Source organism: Eublepharis macularius, chromosome 8 (genome assembly GCF_028583425.1).
Source record: "Eublepharis macularius isolate TG4126 chromosome 8, MPM_Emac_v1.0, whole genome shotgun sequence".
In the NCBI taxonomy this organism is placed as follows: Eukaryota; Metazoa; Chordata; class Lepidosauria; order Squamata; family Eublepharidae; genus Eublepharis; species Eublepharis macularius.
The window spans coordinates 19,805,581-19,826,809 of NC_072797.1; the positions used below are offsets into that span (position 1 = coordinate 19,805,581).

The following is a 21,229-nucleotide window of genomic DNA, read 5'->3' on the forward strand; positions in this document are numbered from 1 at the left end:
GCAGTATGTAAGTGCAGGTATTATTAATTAAAACTAGATTATTATCGTGCCTTTCCTTCAAGAAAGTAGTATAATCTCTCCTCCTCATTTTATCCTTACTACAGCTCTAGGTTTGGCTGAGGGCCAAACTAGAAGTTTCAGCATTCATTGATCCATGGATCCAACCAATTCTGATCAGGCCCATGATAGGACCTAGCAGTCTTGTCCCCGACCTGCCATGTCTTTTCAAGTGCTGAAACAGTGACTATGGCTGTAAAGCTTGCCAGGTCAACTTATTATGTGGTTCTGGTAGCTAGGCAGTACCTGAGATCTGGTCCGTGACATTGTCCAAAATGGGTGGGATCAGCCAAAATGGACTAAGCAGTTTCCACAAGGATTGTAGATCTTCTCTACTTTCCCTTTCCCCCAGCAGTCACTTCCAACCCAAGAAAGCTGATTTCCAGGTTCGCGAAATCTGTGGGGAGCATTATTTATTTATTTATATCATTTATTATACCCCACTTCCCCCTTAAAAAGTGGTTTAAAACATTCTCCCCTGCTCCATTTTATCCTCCCAACAACTCTGTGAGGTAGGTTAGGCTGAGAGTGTGTGACTGGTCGAAGATTGCCCAACAAGTCTCCGTGGCAGAAGAGGGATTCGAACCTGGGTCTTCCAAATCCTAGTTTGGTACTCTAGTCACTACACTACATTGGCTCTCACAGCAGTGTGGGCTGGTGGACTGCAGTGAGAAGGAGGAAGGGAAATAAATTGCCCCTCCCCATTTATCAATGTAGCTTTGCTGATGGAAGAGGCTTTCTTGCTCTTCACTGGGCAGGAGGGGGGAGGTATGGCAAACAGGGAAGAACTGCAGCCATCAGCACCGTCTGCTAACCCAGTGCTTCGTATGTCACTGCTAGGACTTAAAGAAGGTGATGCAGGAAAAGAGAGTCACCAGTGCTGGATATCCAGTCATTCCCACACTGCTTCAATATATCCAATTCCCAACATGGCCAAATCTGTGAATATTTAAATCCATACCCTGGGGCCATGAACACACAAGACAGATCTTTGTACAAACCTGAAAAGAGCCCCAGGTTTGCAGAAAAACCAGAAACTTAAAAAAATATATTGTGTGGTTAACCGCTAACAACCCGTAAGAAGAAACAGTGTTTGAAACTTTGAGAAACAAACACCCTCTTAGTGCCTGGTTGCTAAACAACCACAACAGCATTGCCAGTCTTCAAGCCTTGGTATCTGTCAGTAAAAGGCAGGAGGAGGGGGCAGGGCCCTTTCCAGGGCTTTTTTGACCTTTGATGGAGGACTCATTGGGGCCAGGCCTGTGAGAAACCACTGGCAGCTTGATAGAGCATGACTTGCATAATCCACATAGGCCCAGCTGCTTGCCCTGTTCAACAGCAGCCAATGTGGTGTAGTAGTTAGATTTTCAGACTATGAGCTGGAGACCCATGTTCGAATTTCCATTCTGCCATAGTCTCTTGCTGGGTGACTTTGGGCCAGTATTCTCTCAAAGTACCTTATTTCATAGGGTTATTGTGAAGAGAATAAATTCTGTAAGCTGCTTTGGGTCCACATTGGAAAGAAAGTAAATAAAGAATAAATATAACTGAAGATACGAGACAGATAACATGTACATTGACTGTTGAGTGGGAAGGAGAGCAGGGAAAGGCTATGAGGGCTGCCAAGAGAAGGAAAGAGGAAATAGTGTGGGGAAAGGGATACGGGGGGAAGGAAGCTGAGGTGCCACATACAAGTCCTTGTGGGTTTCCTGCCACACAACAGGGCATGGCCTGGCAGATGGCAACTTGACCAGACTTTTTCCAGTGAGAGACTGGAAGAGAAGGAGGGGAAACTGAAGGGGGAGAGTTTAGGTGGGTGGGTGGCTGGGTGGGAAGGAGAGAAAGAGGCAGGAAAAGATGAGAGGCTATGGAGGCTGCAAGGGAAGAGAAAGAGGTAATAATGAGATGCCCTCTGCAAGTCCTTGCGGGCCCCCCACTTAGATCACCCTAAAGCAGAGCCAGGGGCACAATTAACTAGTAGAATGTCTGGATGTGTGTTTCTTAAAAGATGAGAATCCAAGGAGTGATTCAGGTGCATTATGAGGGGGGGGCATCTCTCACTCTCCATCCTCTCCCTTCCCTACCAAAGAGCCACTGAGTACAAGAGAATCCATAGGTTTTGTGAGATGGTTGCTTCATAACCAGTTGGTGTGGTGATGAATGACTTTTCCTAATGAGTCTGCCCAATGTGTTGTGAAGCTGGAGTCTTTGCCAGCCCGTTGAAAGGCAGTTGTGGCGTCTTGGGTCAAATTTCTGGCTCTCGGCAGCAATGTTCAATAAGTGTTAATTATTTTGGAAAGCAGCGGTTCAGTTGTTTCCCTGCTGAGAGGGTGATTAAGAAGTGTGCGTGCTAATTAACATGTAATAAAAGCCGTGTAATACCTTTTTATTAAGCCGGATCAAAGTAACACGAAGCAGCGTTGCAAACTTTCCAAGTGTTCCAAAACTCTTTGTCGGGCTGCATGTTTTGTTTTGTCTTTAAGCAGGAGTTTCAGGTCTCAATCTTAAGGCCGCTATACAAGATGCATACGAGAATTCCAAGCAACTTTGAATAGATAAAAAGGTTCTGGGCAAAGCTGTTGCGTCAGGCTACACCTCTGCTTTTCTGGGAAGGAAGAGGAGGAAGCTTGAAGGGAAATGATCTAGGAAAGAACTATGCTTATAGGATTTTCCCACCATTAGGTAATGTTACCAAATTTGGCTTCCAGTGATTCTTTACTTAGCGCATCATCTAAAATTAATCTCCAGTGCGTGCTTATTATATATTTATTCATATTCCGCCTTATCTCCTTAGACTTGAGCCTGCTAAGAACGGAACAACAAGTTGAAAAGACACAAAAGCAATCTAATAGTCCATTAATGAGCTAGAAACGACGCACAGATTAAAAACATAGCCAAATACGCCAAAGCGGTTTACTCTCCACGGCCTGCACTCTGAGGTATAAGGATAAGTTGCCACATCCCAACTACCACTCCATTCTTAGCCTTTTAAGGAGAGACATTTGATCAACCACTGATTTAATTTTTATATTTATTTTTATTTGTCATCATTATATCTAATAGGCAGCATGACTCCTGCAGATACATAAATCTGTGAATTGGGGCCATGGAGAATGAAGGCAGGGTTTTCAAGGAACTTGGAGGAGCATCCCTCCCCCCAGTTCTGCAGAAAAATCTGAAACATTTTTTAAAATAGAGAGCAGGTTTAAATCCCCTCAATAGAGGGTGCATGCACAAATGACATAAACTTGCAATCAGCAGAACAGAAGAGAAGCCCACGTTCCATGAGGCAGCCCACAAATGCCTCACTTTGAGAGGCCAACTGGTGGCGAGGAGGAGGAGGAGGAGATGGAAGCCCCCTCCCCCATTTAAGGCAATAGGCAGGCAAGTGGGGGAGAGCAGGGGCCACCCCTGCCCCCATCACTGAGGCTGCAGCGTGCTGGTCAAGTGGTAGTGGGGGACCAGGAGCCCCCATCACTGTCCCCTCATTGCCAAATGGTGAGGGAGGACAAAGGCGAGGGTAGATGGACGAGAACTGCCACTGCCATATAAGCCACAGTGAGGTGGCCATGTGTGCAGGCAGCAGAACCACTGTCCCCTCCTGCCCCAGAGCCATGGAAGGGCAGCAACGCAGGCAGGTGAGGAAGAGGCCACCAGTGGTGCTCCGTCACTGGGAGTTGGTGAGTGAGGGGGGGTGAGCTGAGGGGGCAAGGGGAAGGAAGTGGCAACGGTGGCATTGCCAGCAGACTGGCTGCCCAGCAAGTGGCTGGCCCAGTGAGCTGGGGGGGGGAGATGGCCTTCCCCTTTTAAGTCTTGTGGGTCCTCACTTGTTTTGAGCCACCATTCTTGCTTAATTCCTAGAAGCTACCTGCTGCCACCTCCAACCAGCCTCACTTTACCTCTTCAGATCTGCTTGGTGTTCTGCACAGCTGGCAGGCAAGAAGTTTTTGGGTCATGGCCTGAAGCCTGCCCCCATCCCCCCAAATATCCAGTCTGAACTCAGCAACTTTGCAGACTCTCTTGTGTTATTTTGTCTCGTCTTAACTGTATCATGTGGGTTTTGGTTTTGGATTGTTTCGGGCCAAGGTGGCTACCTGTAGCCTCAGTCTAATTGACCTGTAAGATTGATATGTGATAATGAGAAAACGTGGCTCAGTTACTAAACTTGGATTTGTCATACATGAACTATGAGGGCAGTCTTAGGCAACAGTTTAATTACTGAAAAGGGGTTTTCCTGGATAACTAGTGCCCTCAACATATTTTGATCCGGTGAAGATTGTTTTGACAGTTGCTATGTTTGAGATAAGACCAAATTTCATATACTTGCTGGTACAATTTGAATATCCTCATTTCAATTTTGGATATCTCCCATGACAATTTTTTAACATTATTTTTGCACCATATCCTGGATCCTTGGATGAATTCTGGTCATACCTTTGGAAAAATATATGCATATTTCAACATTATCTGTGTGCCAGTTGTGTATGAAAGGCATTAAAATGGTGTGTATGTATAAATGATAGAAAATATCGTGTTGAAATGGAGGCGGAGCCAAAACTATGTACAGTAACCCAACCGGTACAGCCATCTTCTGAGATCCTGCCTTTTGAGATTAGGCCAAGAGCAACCTGGGAGGGCCTTCTCAGTCGTGGCACCAGAACTCTAGATCTCTCTCCCTAGGGAGACTCGTCTGTCTCTATCTGTTGCTTCCACCAGCAGGTGAAGACTTTTTTGTTTCAACTGGCATTTCCTCAGTGATCCCTTTTTCCTGCCCTGCATTTTAAATGCTGTTTTAATGTCTCTGTGTGTGTACAAAACTTTGGTTTTAATAGTTTTAATGATGTGTTTTTGGTTTTAATAGTTTTTAAGATATGTTTTTATTATGTAGGTTTTTAATCTGTTAGTCATGTTGGTGACCCTGATGAAGACAGAAAGATGGAGTATAAATTTTGTAAATGAATAATAACACACAAAATCAAAATGAAATGGCAATGGACACACCATCTCATCTCATGAATTTTGACAGTTTGTACCCATTCCTGTTGCAGGTGCAGTAGACAATAGATTTTTATTTTCAGAGGAAAACAATTAAGTCCAAGTATTTCCTATCCCATTCCAATGTCTATATTCTTACCCAAATCTAGGCGAGTTACTTTTGGATTTTTTTAAAAAAGGAACAGAATAAAAGTCAGGAATGGGTTAGGATTCTTACAACAGAAAGTTGCATTATATTATGTTAGTCCATACAGCCAAGTTTTCTCTGCTGTGAGTAGGAATTGTTTGGGCTGGTGTTACAAAGATTTTGGCAATTTATTAACTACAATTTATTGTAGTCCTAAGCGCAGTTATCCAAACTCATTAACTTCAAAGAAGGCGCTGTGGCTCATTGGAAGAGACCGAGCTTTGCCTGCAGAAGGTCCCAAGATCAATACCCGGCATCTCCAGTTAATAGGATCGGGTGGGAGATAATGTGAAAGACCTCTATCTGAGACACCAGCAAGCTGCTGCCAGTCTGAGTAGACAATACTGACTTTGATGGGCCAGATGATCTGATTCATTTTAGGATTGCCAAAAAATTGGAGAAAAATCTAATAGATGAAATAAGCATGACATGGAGGAAATGAATGCCACCTGGTAAAAAACATTATGCCTTTACTAAATGGATGGGACATTTGTGTTCCTGTAGGCAGTTGGGAACCTGAATTGCACTGAATGTACACACGTCTCTCTCTGTCTGTCTCTGTCTCTGTCTCAGCCTCAGCCTCCCCCCTCCCCCATGCAAGGATAATAAGGCTTGCCTGCTTTATAGGATTGTAGTAAGGATTACGTGAAGACCACGTGTGTGATGTACTTTGAACACACACACAACACTATATAAAAGATAAGCAGTAGGGTGTCTGCAAAGCAAATAATGTCTGGCTAGGAGTGTGCATTCTGGAATTGAGGAGCTGAAAATATACACAAAATTGCTGTTTCAGGTTGTTACTCTGATTTTCCAGAATGGTCACACAAATCTGGAATTCTTAAGCATTACATATACACACCCTGAAAGATCCATGTAGTTTTTTTATGTTTGTGTATTTATGATCAGCAGCAGCAGGTATCTTGTTTTTCTTTGATTCTCTGAATTTCCCAGGCAGTGGCTCAGAGAAGGAAAGTCCCGGCTGGCGCAAGCCAGGTACAGGGTGTGGCAGAGCTGCAGTTCTAGCTCACTCCTTCTCCTTCCCTTGTGGGAGTGAGGCCCTTTCTTCCATTGCAAGTAGGATGTCTGGGGGCACCTTGTTTAGGGGTGCATAAAGTTGGACCCCTTGGGCTGCTCTAGCTCCCCTGCAGTTCGATCTGATGAAAAACATCCCCTCCATGGGGAAAAATAGAACTGAAATAATTCTGGAACCCCAGAAAAACCTGATCCTGAATCCTGAAACTATACTGGAGGACTCAGATACCACCCAATATCGGTATTTATGCTCTTTCCAAAATCTGAATCCCCCCAATACCAGTTTTTTTCTCTTGGGATGCAAATCCCTGTCTCTTGTGAGTTGTCCTTAGTAAGTTTTAAGTGATAACTCAGCACTGTTTTGAAAACAGAAATTCAGAACTTTTGCCTTTTTCACTACCCCCCCCCCCATCAGTCCCGTTTCTTGTTCTGATCAGATGACGAACAGTGCTATCCTAACCAGAGCTATACCCTTCTAGGTCCATTAAAGTCGATGGGAGGGATGTGGCTCAGTGGTAGAGCATCTGCTTTGCTTACAGAAATCCCTGGGTTCAGTGCCTGGCATCTTCAGTACAAAGAATGAGGTGGCAGGGGGTATGAAAGACCACCCACCACCTGAGATCCTAAAGAGCTGCTGCCAGTTCTCGATATCGACCTTTTTCAAATGATGGGCTGACTCAGCATAAGGAAGCTTCTTGTGCTCAATGGGCCTACAAGGGTGTAATTTTGCACTGTTAAGGCTGGGAACAATTTGTAATAACTTGGCGAGTTCGACTTTTAGAGTATTTGTTTATTCATGAATTTATGTTTCTTTTTGTCCTCGTGCGGACCTAAAGAGGCTTACAGTATAAAAATACATTGTATACCAACCAAAAACCTGAGAGCCATTTTGGTATAGTGATTAAGAGCAGCAGGACTATAATCTGGAGAACTGGGTTTGATTCCCCACTCCTTCGCTTGAAGCCGGCTGGGTGGCCTTGGGTCAGTCACAGCTCTCTCAGAGCTCTCTCAGCCCCACCCAACTCACACGGTGATTGTTGTGGAGATAAGAATGGCATACTTTGTAAACTGCTCTGAGTGGACGTTACGTTGTCCTGAAGGGTGGTATATAAATCAAATGATGTTGTTGTTATTAACAGGGGAAAGAGAATCTTTCGCTCTGTCAGCAGATGCTCCTCCCAGTTTCAGCAAGAGCCTTTTGACTAGTGCCTGTGGCTTACTCATACTTTGCGTCATTAATATCCCAACTTTCAGTTGCATGCTCAGGGCAGCTGATTAAAAAAAAAATCGAAATCAACATTAAAACAGCAGAAACTATAAACTGGTCAGATTTAGAAAGGCAAAGTTGTAGAATCCACCTAATACCACTAACGCTTTCCAGTCATGAAGTAGCTAGCACCCCCCTGAAAGAAATCATATAGCATCTCCCATCTGCCCTCAGAATGCAGTGGAAATTAGCTTAATCATGTTGTTGCTGATGTGTCGTCTCTTCTGTATCTTCCACAGGCGTTGCGTTGGTAGTCAGTACATCTCAGGATTAAATCACGTGCTTAGAAGTTATATAACCCTTTAAAAATACTGCCTTAGTCTGAATGTAGCCATGTTGGTCAGCCATGTTCTGATAACTGAAAGGTTATAGAAGTTCAGCTTTGAGGGCTGCCCAGTTATCTTGCTTTGTTCCTTGTGCTTCTGGATAAGAGACTCCTTATTGGGAAATTTTGGAGGTGGGCCTAACGTTCTTCTTCAAATGGCATCTTCTTAAGTGAAGGTTAGTCTGTATTAAGTGGATGTTGGAAAATAGTGGTGTTTTTTAAAAAGCTATCTATCTATATAGGGCTTGTTCTTCCTAAACTACCGTTACTTCCTCCCGTTGTGCAAATATCTTAGACGCATTCTTTAGCATTCGAAATGTGTGAAACTTCATTATCCTGTTGTATACAATAACAAAAATTTACCAAAATCTCTTGCCTCTGTCAAAGTATACTGAAATGGCATCTAGACGTGGAGACCTCAGTGTATGATTTTTAATGACTTTTTAAGATCCAGCCCTTCGTTCAAAGAGTTTAGGATAGAGTTTGTAGGTATCCCTTCCTCTGTTTTCTCCTCACAACAACCTCTGTGGAGCAAGTGAGGCTGAAAGAGAGTAACTGAGCCGAAGTTGCTCAATAGCTTTGTAGCAGGCTGGGGATTTGAAACCAAACCTCCTTGTTTTTAGTTCACGCTTTCACCGCTATACCACACCAGCTCCCTAAATATTAGGTTAGTGTTGAGCGGCTTTGTGCTACGAAGGTCAGTCTTTTTGGTCACTTAGAGCGAGAATCCATTTAGCATGAACTGTAGTTCACACGATGTCTGTTTTGTAGATGGTTTATTTCCAGCCTGCTGAGATGTTTCCTTGGCTCCCTTTGTGCTTTCTGTAGGGTCTTCAATTATGGCAGTTCTTAATCTGTAACACAGGCCTTGTTCTTAATGTTATCTGAGCCCAAGAAACTGTTTCTGTAGGAGAGCTGTGAGTGGGTGCATGCTCTACCAAGCTCATATAGTCTCCATGTTGCCTCCCAAACGTATGGAAGACCACGCTGTGTGATCTCTCCCACTCTTTTTTTTCAGAAGGGAAAAATACTCGGTGTATCTTCTGTACATTTAGTCACCTACATGGCATTTGCGTCTTATTATACTAGGGGGAGGAAAGGGTGCACCATCTTCCTAAAACCAACTGTGATGTGCCTTGTTTATCCTACATGGGACCAAAGTCATGAACCCAGGTCAACATCTGAACCAGGTCAGGTTAACTTGCTGAGGTTGTGTAAGCTAATTACTCTCTAGCCACTTTCTATAAAGCTCCTCATGTAATCTCTTAGAACTTCAAATAGCATCTGGTTGTCCCTGTTGTAACTTTGTGGGGCCTTCTTAAATAACTGCCCATGTGGACTGCTGATTCTTCAATCCCACTTGTCTAGACATGAGTCGACACGTTTGTATATAGCCAGGGGTCATTTTGTAGAAAAAGAGCTCATTCGCATAACTCATTAGTATAACTCATTAGCATATGCCATGCCTCTTGCTATCACCAGAAGAGTGTCATTGGTATAACTGATTTGCATATGCCACACACCCTGACATCACCTATTCTGGCTGTTTTGTACCCAATCCTGGCCATTCAGGGCCGAAATTGAGTCTAAAATGGCAAAAAGGGGCTGAAAATGGCTGAAAAGGGGCACAAAATGGTCAGGATTGAGCCGTTGCTGAGTGGGAGAGTGATCCACCACCTGTCAGAGGCCCGATCCAGGCTGTTTCGGCCCCAATCCAGGCCAAAACGGGCCCAAATTGCCGAGAGTCAGGTGGCTGGGGCCACCTGACATGTGACCTCTTTGGGGAACTGCTGGAACTGCGTTCCTGTGCATTCCCCCTCAAAATGAGCCCTGTATATAGCAAAGATTTGGGGTGACTCTCCATAGTAGAATTGTGATAATTAAAAGGCAGCAATACACCCGAAAGGGCTTACCCCCTGACATTCTGGGCCCTTTGTGCTTGAAGGACGGTCTCTCCCCATAAGAATCTTGCAGGATTCGCTGTCCATCCCCTCCTTACAGGTTGTGAGATTTGTGACTGCCAGAGCCAGGATATTTTCTGTGGTGGCCCTCTGATTTGTGGAGTGACCATGGCTCAGTGGTAGATCCTCTGTGTTGCATGCAGAAGGTCCCAAGTTCAGTCCCCAGCATCTCCAGTTGGCAGGACCAGGTGATGTGAAAGACCTGTGTCTGAGACCCTGGTGAGCTGCTGCCAGTCTCAGTAGACAATACTAACTTTGATGCACCAGTGGTCTGATTCATGTGCGGCAGCTTCATGTGTGACTGTCAGTTGAAGTATAAGGGCTGTCGCTTCTGTCACATAACTGCAACTTACGGCAACCTCTGCTGGGGTTTTCAAGACAAGAGGCAAACAGAGGTGGTTTGCAATTGCCTGCCTCATAGCAACCCTGGTTTTCCTTGGAGGTCTCCCATCCAAGTACTAACCAGGGCTGACCCTGCTTAGCTTCCAAGATCTGACGAGATCGGGGCTACCTGGAATATCCAGGGCAGGCAGGCAGGCCCTAGTGTATAGTGGGCTTTTTCCTGGCTTGTTTTTAATAGTGTTTTTGGCAAGCTCAATCTCATCAGATCTTGGGTTAGTGATTGAATGGGAGGCCTCCAAAGAAAACAGTAGTTTGCAGGCAGTGGCAAACTACCTCTGTTAGCCTCCAGCCATGAAAACACCAGTGGGGTTCACCATAAGTCAGCTATGACTTGACGGCACTTTCCACCACCACCATTGTCCTAATATATCAGGTTTCTAGTCAACTTTAATTGCCGTGTTGCTTTGTAAACTGCTTTGAGCAATAAGAAAAAGTGCTACAGAAATGTAGCAAATAAATAGCAATATGATTCTCCCTGCCCTGTTTTGCTGGGATTCCTGCTATTGCTGTTCACCAGGTTGTGGTAGAATGGGGAACAGGGATGCTTACTACAAGTGCTTACTACAAGTGTGCAGAATTATTTTCATCTAAACCTGCTGAAATCAATTGAGTTGGACTTAGGCTGGAGGAAACTTTGCAGAATTTCACTGTTAAGTACATTAACCAGCTACACGAGGCACGGTAACTTTCTGGCTTGTGTTCTATTTGTGTACCATTCGTTGGAACCACTAGAGGGTACTTGACCATTTCACTTACGTTCATTTGCAAGTTTTCTTCTTTTGGGGGCCAAGTAACAGGTGTTCTGCCTTTTCAGAGAAAAATGAAAATGTTTGACAGATTTTGAACCATAGCTGTTGTGCAATAAGTAAAGTTGAATTGCTAATGCCTGTGTATTTTTAAGTATGTTTTAAAAAAGGTACATTGCATGACTACGATTGAAAGTATATTTCATTCATTGATAATACATGGCACTTAATCGACTGTGTCATGTTTATTATCTCAGTTTTTTCCCCTCCAAGCCACTGTAATATACCAGTCTGTTTCAGCTGATGCCAAAATATTTTAATTAACAATCATCTTGTATATGAATGGTTTGGTAACATTAGTTAACTAGCGTAATTAATGCAAAGATAAGGAAGCAGGCTTTATTTCCTTTACAGTGTGTGCTTTTTCAGTGTTTTAAACTATTAAAATTCATGCCATGCTCTTATTTATTTGTTTGTTTGTTATTTGTTTTGCAGTGACCCCTATGTGAAGCTTTCGTTGTATGTTGCGGATGAAAACAGAGAGCTTGCCCTGGTGCAGACAAAAACAATCAAAAAGGTAAATGGCATTGTGGCCTTTAAATTGACACAGTGGGAACAGGTGCATAGGGCTTCTCTGTGCCTTGTCATGAGTGCACTGGAACATGTGCATGCATGCATGCATGCAAAAAAAATCATTTGCAAAGGTAACTTCCTTCCCCAAGCAAAGTTTTAATATATCAGATCAGCATCTTGCCCTTCTTGCAAGGGAGCATATATGGGATTGTCCCTATTTTGTTCTCACAACCTTCCTGTGAGGTAGGCCAGGCTGAGAAGAATATGAGTGATCTGAGGTCACCCGGATAGCTTTTTTCCTAAGTGGAAATTTGAACCCGGTTCTCCCCAGTCACTCTGTCTATTATGTCACAATGGCTATTCATATAAAAAGACCCCCACTGGCTTCTCTCAGGCATACGTTCTTCTTTCTGTGTTTGATCCTCAGCTCTTAAGGCTCTACCTGGTATCTAGCTTGTTAACTTTCTGGCAATAGATTTAATTTTTTTTATTTTCTCAGACACATGCAAATAGTGTGTGTGTGTGTGGGTGGGGGGGAAGCGGATAGATTTCTGATCACTTAAACTCTGCCATTTGCATGCTTTTGAAAACTTATTCTGGTTTTTGTCCATGCAACATTTATAACAGTTTTATATCGTTTTCCTGCCCATGTTGCTTGTTTTTTTATCTGGAAATTGCCTTGGGCAAATTTTGAGGTGGGGGCAGAGTATATGGCATGTGAATGCATGAAATTAATAACTATGATGCCAGGAGCACCCAAAACAATTCAGAAGGCATTATTAGTGGAGTGGGCTGGTTGCATCGCTAGCACAGCTTGCTTTTTAACTCTGCTGGTAGATGCATCTCTAACTTTAGTTCCCTAACCATTGAGGGTAAGGAATACCACGATCCTGCCTCTTCCCTATCTCAGCAGGCTAGAAGCAAACCGTCTGCACCCTGTTTGTGACTCATGGGTCAGAAACGTTGTGCTTTGTGCCCCTTACTGTGTTGCCATTCCTTTATTCCTAGGCAAAAGAGCATAAGTTGTAATGTCATTTCTGCTTCCAGGAGTGATCAGCTCCATGTTGGGAGCTATATAAGGGCTCCTGCACTTCTTGCCCTAAGAAGGCCATTTGTTGCTTTGGATTGTATATTGCAGCATGTAAATGCTACAAAACAGGGGCTCCTGCTCGAAATAGTTTCCATCAAAATTCAGAGCGAGAAATCAACAAACAAAGCCAATTTGAATAATTTAAAACATACAGCTTAACATTATTGATAATTGAAGTGGTGATTAAGGATCCATAAAACTTCTGCAGGCCGAACGCTGCTTGCTGCAAGGTGCACGCAAGATCTCACAATGATTAATAAGGAGCACCCTGCACAATTGTTTTAGTTCACTGGCATAAGTCTGTGTGTGGTTTGCGCCTGGATTCTTGGCAACTGTTCCCCTTCATCATTTCCCTCCCTGTAAAGCATCTTTAAGTCCTTTAGTCCCATAGAAATCTTTGCTGGCCATTCGTTTCCCGTACTGGTTAAAGGATCATCATTTACCCCTCTTAAATAGTTGATTTTCTGTTTTAGAGAGCCAGTTTTTGATTATGTACAATTGGCTCTGGAGCTGCCTGGAGATTGCCCTGACCTACATCATGTTGTCCCAATGCTGGTGTGGCCACGTTCTTAGCCTTAGGGCGTTCCTGCACCAGGTTTTTGCACCAGCTTGGCTTCTTAACTACATCAGGTTTCCCCCTCTTTTACCAATTTTGTTGGGATACCCCTCAGTCATTTGTATTTTATTATCACTCAAGCAGCTGAGGACAAAGGTTCTTCCATTGAGGTGTCCCACTGTTGTCATTACACCAGTTGGCAGTGAATGCAGGTAGAAAGGTTTGCTTCCGGTGGAGCTTTTGCATCTGGTTGTTCTAAATTTGTCAAAAAGAACCAAAGTTCTTTTTCCTATACGATGCCCCAGAAGTCCTGGAACTGGGCTTGAGCCGTTCTCTCCCAGCTGCACAAATTTTTGATTAATGGGTAAGCTCCCCAAAGTGGCAGGAGGCCATTATTTTTTGCCTGCTTGACATGCCACTGGAACTCGGAGCAAAGTGTTCCCCATGGAAGCTGGAACATATGGTTTGTATTTTGATGTGTTCCTCCCTCCCTCCAAAAATCTTACGTACAACGAGTGCTGCTTAGCTGTTACCATATCCCAGTTTTGGCTTAGATGCCTGCAAGAGATGGAAATAAAAATACATATAAATATAACACGGGTGGTATTCATTGTCTGTCTAGGCTTTGGTGGTGTTAAGTGCATGAGTTTGAACTCTGCAGAGCTGTGAAGAACCACACAGTAGCCACAATTTTTTGACCTGCAGTCAAGCAAATATCAGAATCTGTCATGTTCAGGGAAAATGCTTCTTGATGATATTTGGGAAAGGAGTTTCTATATTCAGTGGCAATGAGTTGCATCTTACCCACTTTTCCACCAGTGAAAGGGGGAGGAGGATACCCTTTTGACCATTCTAAAGGTCATGCTTGGTTTGTAAGGATATGTCTTTCCCCTTATATCTCTGCAACAACAAGGGTCTACAGCCAGAATTTCATCATGCAGTGAAGTTAGTAAATAGCTAGTTATAACGTTATGGCACTATGTCAACTGCTTTTTTTTTTTAATCCTGAAAAGGTTTTTGGGTGGCTTGGGGAGGGGGAATGCCAGTCATGAGAGACCAAAGCAAAGAAAGTGAGTGAAAGCTCTCATGTGGATGCTTCATGGCTACTGCAAATTCCTCTGCCTTTGCCAGAGGCAGTGGGAAAACCGCATGGAGAAATCAGTGCTGAGTGAAAGCTTTGCTGGGCTTGTGTTCAGGCAGTCAGATAATGCTCTGCTGCAAGTGCTCCAGGTTTCAGAAGGGAGGCTGTTAAGTGTGAAGGGCAGAGCCTTTTCAAGGGTGGCACCCTTCTACAATGAAATTTGTTACTCAACACTGTTCATTAGACCTGCTTGCTCATGCCTTCAGAAAGATGGCTGAAGCTTTACTATTTTGGAAAGGCATTCGCAACTTTTTGCTGGTTATAGTTTTTTAAGTTGAGCTCTAATCTTGGATGTTATTGTTACTATTGTTTATATTTTATTGTGTCTCAATAGGGATGCTGTGCAGCATTTATCTGTTTTTAACGGGATTTATTATAAACTACCCCAAGGGCCTGCTTAGAGTTAAAATAGCGGGCATACAGTTGAACAATAAATGAACAATAAATGCAATTTTATAATTGAAAAAGTTCTCATCTAAAAACAATCGAGTGCAGGGAAACAATATAGCTTCAGCTATCTAAATTGGTCTCTCTATTTGCACACTGGTCATTTGTGCACATAGCCCATCACCGTACCACCGGCAACATGTTAAAGAATTTTAATAATGAAATATTTAACAGCCTTCATTAAGACGTCTCTGCCCAGGTCATCAGCGATCCGCCTCCCACTGTGAGGTTCCTATTTATAGCTGGCATCTATTTCTGGTTCATCCCACTTCGCATAACCCTCCCACACGAAGTTTGCTCAGCAAATGAATTTGAAGCCTCTTGACGACAGTGTCTTTATTATTGATGGGAAGCTGTTGCTATGCATTTTTCTTTTTTACTTGCCTTTCTGATTCATGACAAAGAATGCCATTTCCTGTTTGAAATTGTAGCAAAATGTGCAACCATTGGCAAGCTTTGAAGAGCTCTGGAAAACACTGCAGATTATTTTGTTTCTCTTACTAAATATGAATGATATTTTTTTTTCTCTTACAGACTCTGAATCCGAAATGGAATGAAGAATTTTATTTTAGAGTAAGTTTTTTTTCTCTCAAATGACACATCTCTTTTGTGTGCAGCCGGTTGGCATCTGGCTGGTATCAGTTCAATACATACTTTGGTTTTAGGAGACTTTTGCTCTGCTCCAGCAAGGAAGTCAGTTCTTAAAATAGCAAAATCTGAGGTTGATAAACATGTTTGTCAGTGTCAAGCCGGTGTCATAACTTTGACTAGTATTTTGTAACATATAACAACACACTTTAATTTGCCAAATGTTCATTCTTCTCTCAGCAACTCTGGTGATGCAGCTAAAATAGTATGCATGGATGAAGGATTTAAACATAGCTCTCCCAGATGGGTTGGAACCGAAATTTGTCCATGGGTTGGATCCATCCAGATTTTTCACTCAATCTCATCGAATTCTCCTCCTTATTACAACCCCTGCCCCTCATAATTTTTCTCCATGCAGGTCCTGTGACCCCCAGCACAATCTTTTTGGTGTTCTAAGTGGACCCCTCCATCTCTTTTTCGCCAGAGGAAAAACTGCTTGGATCCAACCCCATTTCTCTATCGAATGAAGATGCTTCTACTCTAAATCCCTGCCCACTCTGCCATATCTATGTCTCTTGCAATCACATGAACGGAAAAACGTTTCAGAAGGATATGTCTTCTTTGCTGTATGCAGAGGTCACAATACTGCTTCCACCTCAGGCGCATCCAATTCAATGCAGTTTGCTCAGGCTTGCCAATCTCCAGGTGGTGGCTGGAGATCCCCAGAATTAGAACTGATCTCCAGGCTACAGATATCAGTTCTCCTGAAGAAAATGGCTGCTTCGGAGGGTTGACCCAATGGTATTATACCACACCGAGGTCCCTCTCTTCCCCCAGCCCCACCCTCTCCAAATTCCACTCCCGATGTCGCGAAGAATTTCTCACCCCGGAGCTGGCAACCCCAAGTCCACTGTGTATGCATTCCAAAGTTATGCTTCTGTTTCCTTCATTGCAAATAGCCATGCTAATTTGTGGTGGAATGGAGCTCCCTGCACAGAGGAAGGACAGATCATTGTGTGATATGACAGGCACCACAGGATTTGAGGGGCTACCTTGGCCATGTGTCACCTGCAAGTGATACCAGCCGCAAAGGTTTGTGGCACACCAGAATAAAGAGAGCTCCATAGCCTCAGTCAGGAACAAGGTCCTTTCCAAACATTTTCAAGGAATTCTGTGAAATCCAGGAAAGACCCAGCTACTCTAAAGCCTTCCTTTCCAAGCCTCCATTGCCCCACTGCAAACCCCTTGCAAGGACCCCTATTCTCTTCCCCCGAAAATCTCCGTCTGGTTGCAGTGAATGGGAAGCAAAAATGAGGGTTGCCAGGAAGCCTTACCAACAGGAAGTCTGTGATGATCTTCTTGTATTGTTTGCTAGGTTGCTTTCCTAAAGCCGTGAGCCCTGATCTTTCCAAATCCATTTGATTAATGCAGTGTTTGTGCTTTGTGAATGGCCCCTCTCCCCCGTCCTCTTGGCATCCTTGAACCCAGAATGTCCTCACGGGAACATTTCCTCCACAAGAACTTCCCACAAGGACAACCTTTCCACTTCCTCCAGCTTCAGAGGAGTCTATTATCATCTTCATTCTACAAGTACGCTGGCACTCACGCTTTATGTCACACCCCCTTTGGATTCTCCTGCTTCCATATCCTGTCATTCCAGTTCCTTGCCACCTTCTTACATCAACATTTCCCAGAAGCGTCAAAGTCTGACAGGTCTCTTCATGGTGAGGCTACCTTGGATTGGCTAGTCGCTGCAGGAATTGCTGTGGTGTCTGGGCATCCAAGGTGTGCGTGGACCAGGGCACAAACTCCTCCTCACTGAAAAGCTGGAGGCTGCAGTGAGGAGGAGACTGAGGTCCTGGGTCCATCCCGGAAGGAAACATCCACGATAACTCCAGGAGCCTCTTCTGACATGCAGGCGAAGCCTCAAGAGGCTGGGTCAGCCCCCTCACCTAGAGCAGCAGCCCTCCCCTCTTCCTCAGATTTAGAGCCAAGCTACAAGAGACGAATTACACAAAGAGGAGCATGTGAAGAGAGTCATAATGTTATCTGGAAGCTGAGTTTTAAAAGAGAGCAGAAGGCTTTGTTAATTTCCCCTCTCTACAGAGCCAGAGAGATCCCTGCTCAGAAAGTTTGTTTATTTCCTCTTCACCTCTTAGAAGGGGAGGTGAAACTGACAGAGCCTTTCTGAGAAAAAGAGGAAATTAACAAATCCTAGGAGCAGGGATCTCCCTGGCTCTGTAGAGAGGGGAAATTGACAAAGCCTTCTGATCTCTTTTAAAACTCAGCTTCCCGGCTCCCTTCAAGTGCTCCTCCTCATGTAATTCGTCTCTTGTAGCTTAGCTCTTACACATCACACACACAGTTCACTCCAGTCACACTTCTCAACTCTACCTATACTCTCAGAGCCAAGCTACAAGAGATGAGGAGGAGTAGATGAAGGGAGTTGCAATGTTATCTGGAAGCTGAGTTTTAAAAGAGATGGGAAGGCTTTGTCAATTTCCCCTCTTTACAGAGCCAGCTGCTCAGAGGGTTTGTTAATTTCCTCTTTGCCTCAGGAAGGCTCTGTCAATTTCACCTCCCCTTCTAAGAGGCAAAGAGGAAATAAACAAACCTGAGCAGTGACCTCCCTGGCTCTGTAGAGAGGAGAAATTAACAAAGCCTTCTAATCTCTTTTAAAACTCAGCTTCCCAGCTAACATTGTTATTCCCTTCCCATGCTCCTCCTTGTGTAATTCGTCTCCTGTAGCTCAGTTCTTAGACTCTGAACCCTGAACACCAGGCCCAAGTGCCTAGTAACTAAAGGGAACCTCCACATTGAAAGGCAGTAAAACTGAATTCCAGTCAGGGGTGGATCTACTATGAAACTAATGAAACTTAAGCTTCAGGGTCCCTAATCCTGGAGGGGCGCTGAAGCAACTTTTTTTTTTAATGAGTGAATTTTTTAACAAAATTGATGGAGTTTTTAAAAGTGTTTGCTATTAAAATAAGGCTATTTTAGTGACAGAATCATAAGGCAATGGGTTGATGTACTTAATACTGACCTTAGAATATGCTCTGTGGCCTCAAAATATCTCTGTAATTGGTCAAGTTTCAATTTTTTTTCAGGGGCTTGCAGCTCCCGAACCCCCAGCTGTTGCCCTATTGTTACTGGTTGAGAAGGGGACCCCATAACAGTTCAAGCTTCAGGGTCCCAAAAACGTAGGTCCACCACTGATTCCGGCGCCAGGAAGTTGCCTCAGGAGAAGGCCTCAGCCTCTGTTCCCTGTTGTTGACCCTGAAGAGTAACTGGCAGGCTGCTGTGTCAGACAGGATGCTGGACTAAATGGACCACTGGTCTGATCCAGCAGGGCTCTTCTTTAAGTTCTTATGTGCAGCCCCCGAGGTCCCTCCCCACCTAGCCGCTCAAATCCCACGAGGCCAAGAAACATTCCAGCCCCATTGGAGCTCTCACTGCCATAGCAGTGACCTGGAACCCAGAGGCCAAGCTTACATTCCCACCTCTTTGTGGGAGTATTTAAGGCTTCAGCCCACCTTCAGTCTTTGCTGGAACAACTTCTTAGTTACCTGCTCTGTTAAATGCAGGCCCAGTGATCCCTGCCTTGACTTTGTAGACCCCAGCCTTGAGAAGGACAGTTTTATTTTTCTGCATGTTTTTATCCGGCCTTCCTCTGTACAGCATGGGGTGCGGTGCCTGGTTCTCTTGTTCCCCAATTTTTGTGTCCACAACAACCCTATGAGAGAGGTCTGGCTGACAAATAATGGGTTGGATGCAGAGTAGCTTTTTCACAGGGGCAAGAACTAGAGCATCATTTTCTCCCCACCCGTCCCTGACAATCCAGAATGTCTCCTCTTTCCCAGGAGAAGGATTAGGGGGGCATTTAGGGCTGCTACAAGAGGGGAGGAGAGTGCAGGTTCACAGCTGAGTGGGGATTTGAATGCAGACCTCACGGGTCCAAAAGACCAACTTTTTTTTTACTCATTAATTAAAGGCAAAAGAAGTGTTAAGCGCAAGAATTGGGTTCAGTGAAAAAGAATTTCTGCCCCAAAAGGGAATGTAAAAAATATCAGCATTCTAATCTCTGCTATATAATTTAACCAGTAAAGTGCGAGTAAATACCCAGTCTACACTCTTGCTATGGAGAGCCAGTTTGGTGTAGTGGTTAAGAGTGGCAGGACTCTAATCTGGATAGCCGGGTTTGATTCCCCACTCCTCCTTGAAGCCAGCTGGGTGACCTTGTGACAGTCACAGCTCTCTCAGAGCTCTCTCAGCCCCACTCACCTCACAGGGTGTTGGTTGTTGTGGGGATAATAATGACATACTTTGTAAACCGCTCTGAGTCGGTGTTAAGTCATCCTGAAGGGCAGTATATAAATCGAATGTTGTTGTTGTTGTTGTTGTTATATGGTTGTATGATGTAGTTAGGCAAAGTGCGGTTATTTTTTGGTTTGGGAACTTCAAAGCCATGCCAGAGAGTATAATGAATGGAACTGTGGTGAAGTCCTATTTCTATGGATTTTTTTTTGAGTGCCTTACTATTTTCCACTCAACCACAGACCATGCAAAACAAGTTTCTAGAACTTTGATGAAAGCCTCGTCCAGGTTATACATAATATTTTCATGAAATCTGGGTATTCTACCAAATACCAAAGAGATTACTTGAAATCAAATGTGATAAACGAGTCTTGAGTTCCTTGTCACTGAGGTCTTTACTATAATGCGGTCGTTAATCTCTCTATGAAAGTATTCATTTAAAAAGAGAGAGACAAAAAGAAGCAAGGTAAAATTTCAGCAGTTTAAATTTAATCTTTTGGAGCAGCTGTCTGCAGACAGACTAGGGCATTGTAGATTGTTAAAAATGGTGGTATCTTTTTCAAATGATGTCTTTGCAGTTGGCTTTTTTTCCTCGTGAACAATTTGGAAACAATATTTTTAGCAGTGCCTCAATTTGGAGGGATCATAAATGGTTTTCAAATTGATTTTTATAGCATGTTTAAACAGTGAAAATAGAGAAGGTTTTATTTCAGCAGCCATCGTCACTGTCCTAGTTTAACAGCACTGATATACTCTATGAGAGGGGAAAAAATGGGCTATGTCTGTTTTGATTAGTAATGCACAATCCTTAGGAATTGTCTTGGCAATGAATTCTGTGTGTCTGGTCCTAGCTTTTTCCATTCCAGTCACAACAAAGTTTAATATGTAGGAATCTTTCTACCAGAACTTATGTCTGGTCCTGTTATATTTGAAGATACTAACAGTGTAATCCTAAACAGAGTTATACCCGTCTAAGCCGATTTCCTTCAATGGATGTAAAAGGGTATAACTCTGTTTGGGACTGCACTATATATTGCAATCCTATGTATGGCTTACTTGTGAGTAAGTCCATTGAACTCAGTGGGAACTGTGTCTGAATGGTTATAAATTCTCTGTGTAATGTTTTAACTACGTGTGATACAGTATTTGAAGGTTCATTCGAATAGGAAAATGGAAAGTATAAAAGGAAGCTTGCCCAAACTCCTCCAAAATTCTTTCCGGAAAGCAAAACTCCTGACACTCAACACTGTTTGAGGCTTTGAAGGAGGTCTCTTGCATCTCTGAATAATTGGAAAAACATAATGTGTTAGAAGTGTAAGTCTCAGATCTTGCCCGCAGTCAATAACTTGAATTCCACAGTGCACAGATCTATTGTTAATTACTACTTTGTGGATTAATGCATCTGTAAACCGTAATGAAAAAGTAATAGTGCAAGCAGCCCAGAGTCAGGAAAGAGCTCATCTGCCATGTCTAGGTCTGAAGAAAATAGAAGGGATGCTGACCTGACAATCCAAATTGGTTTATAAGTCATATAAAAGGTTCCCC

General features: G+C 43.6%; 1 protein-coding gene across 6 annotated transcripts in view; it reads left to right on the forward strand.

The window, feature by feature from the left end:
- Positions 1 to 21,229, forward strand: part of NEDD4L (NEDD4 like E3 ubiquitin protein ligase) — a 334,192-nt gene that overhangs the window by 141,267 nt on the left and 171,696 nt on the right. For all 6 annotated transcript variants that reach the window (XM_054987386.1, XM_054987387.1, XM_054987388.1 and 3 more), the window contains exons 3-4: positions 11,471 to 11,552; positions 15,317 to 15,355. In XM_054987386.1, the coding sequence (XP_054843361.1) occupies positions 11,471 to 11,552; positions 15,317 to 15,355 (121 nt within the window). The remainder of the gene's footprint in view (positions 1 to 11,470; positions 11,553 to 15,316; positions 15,356 to 21,229) is intronic.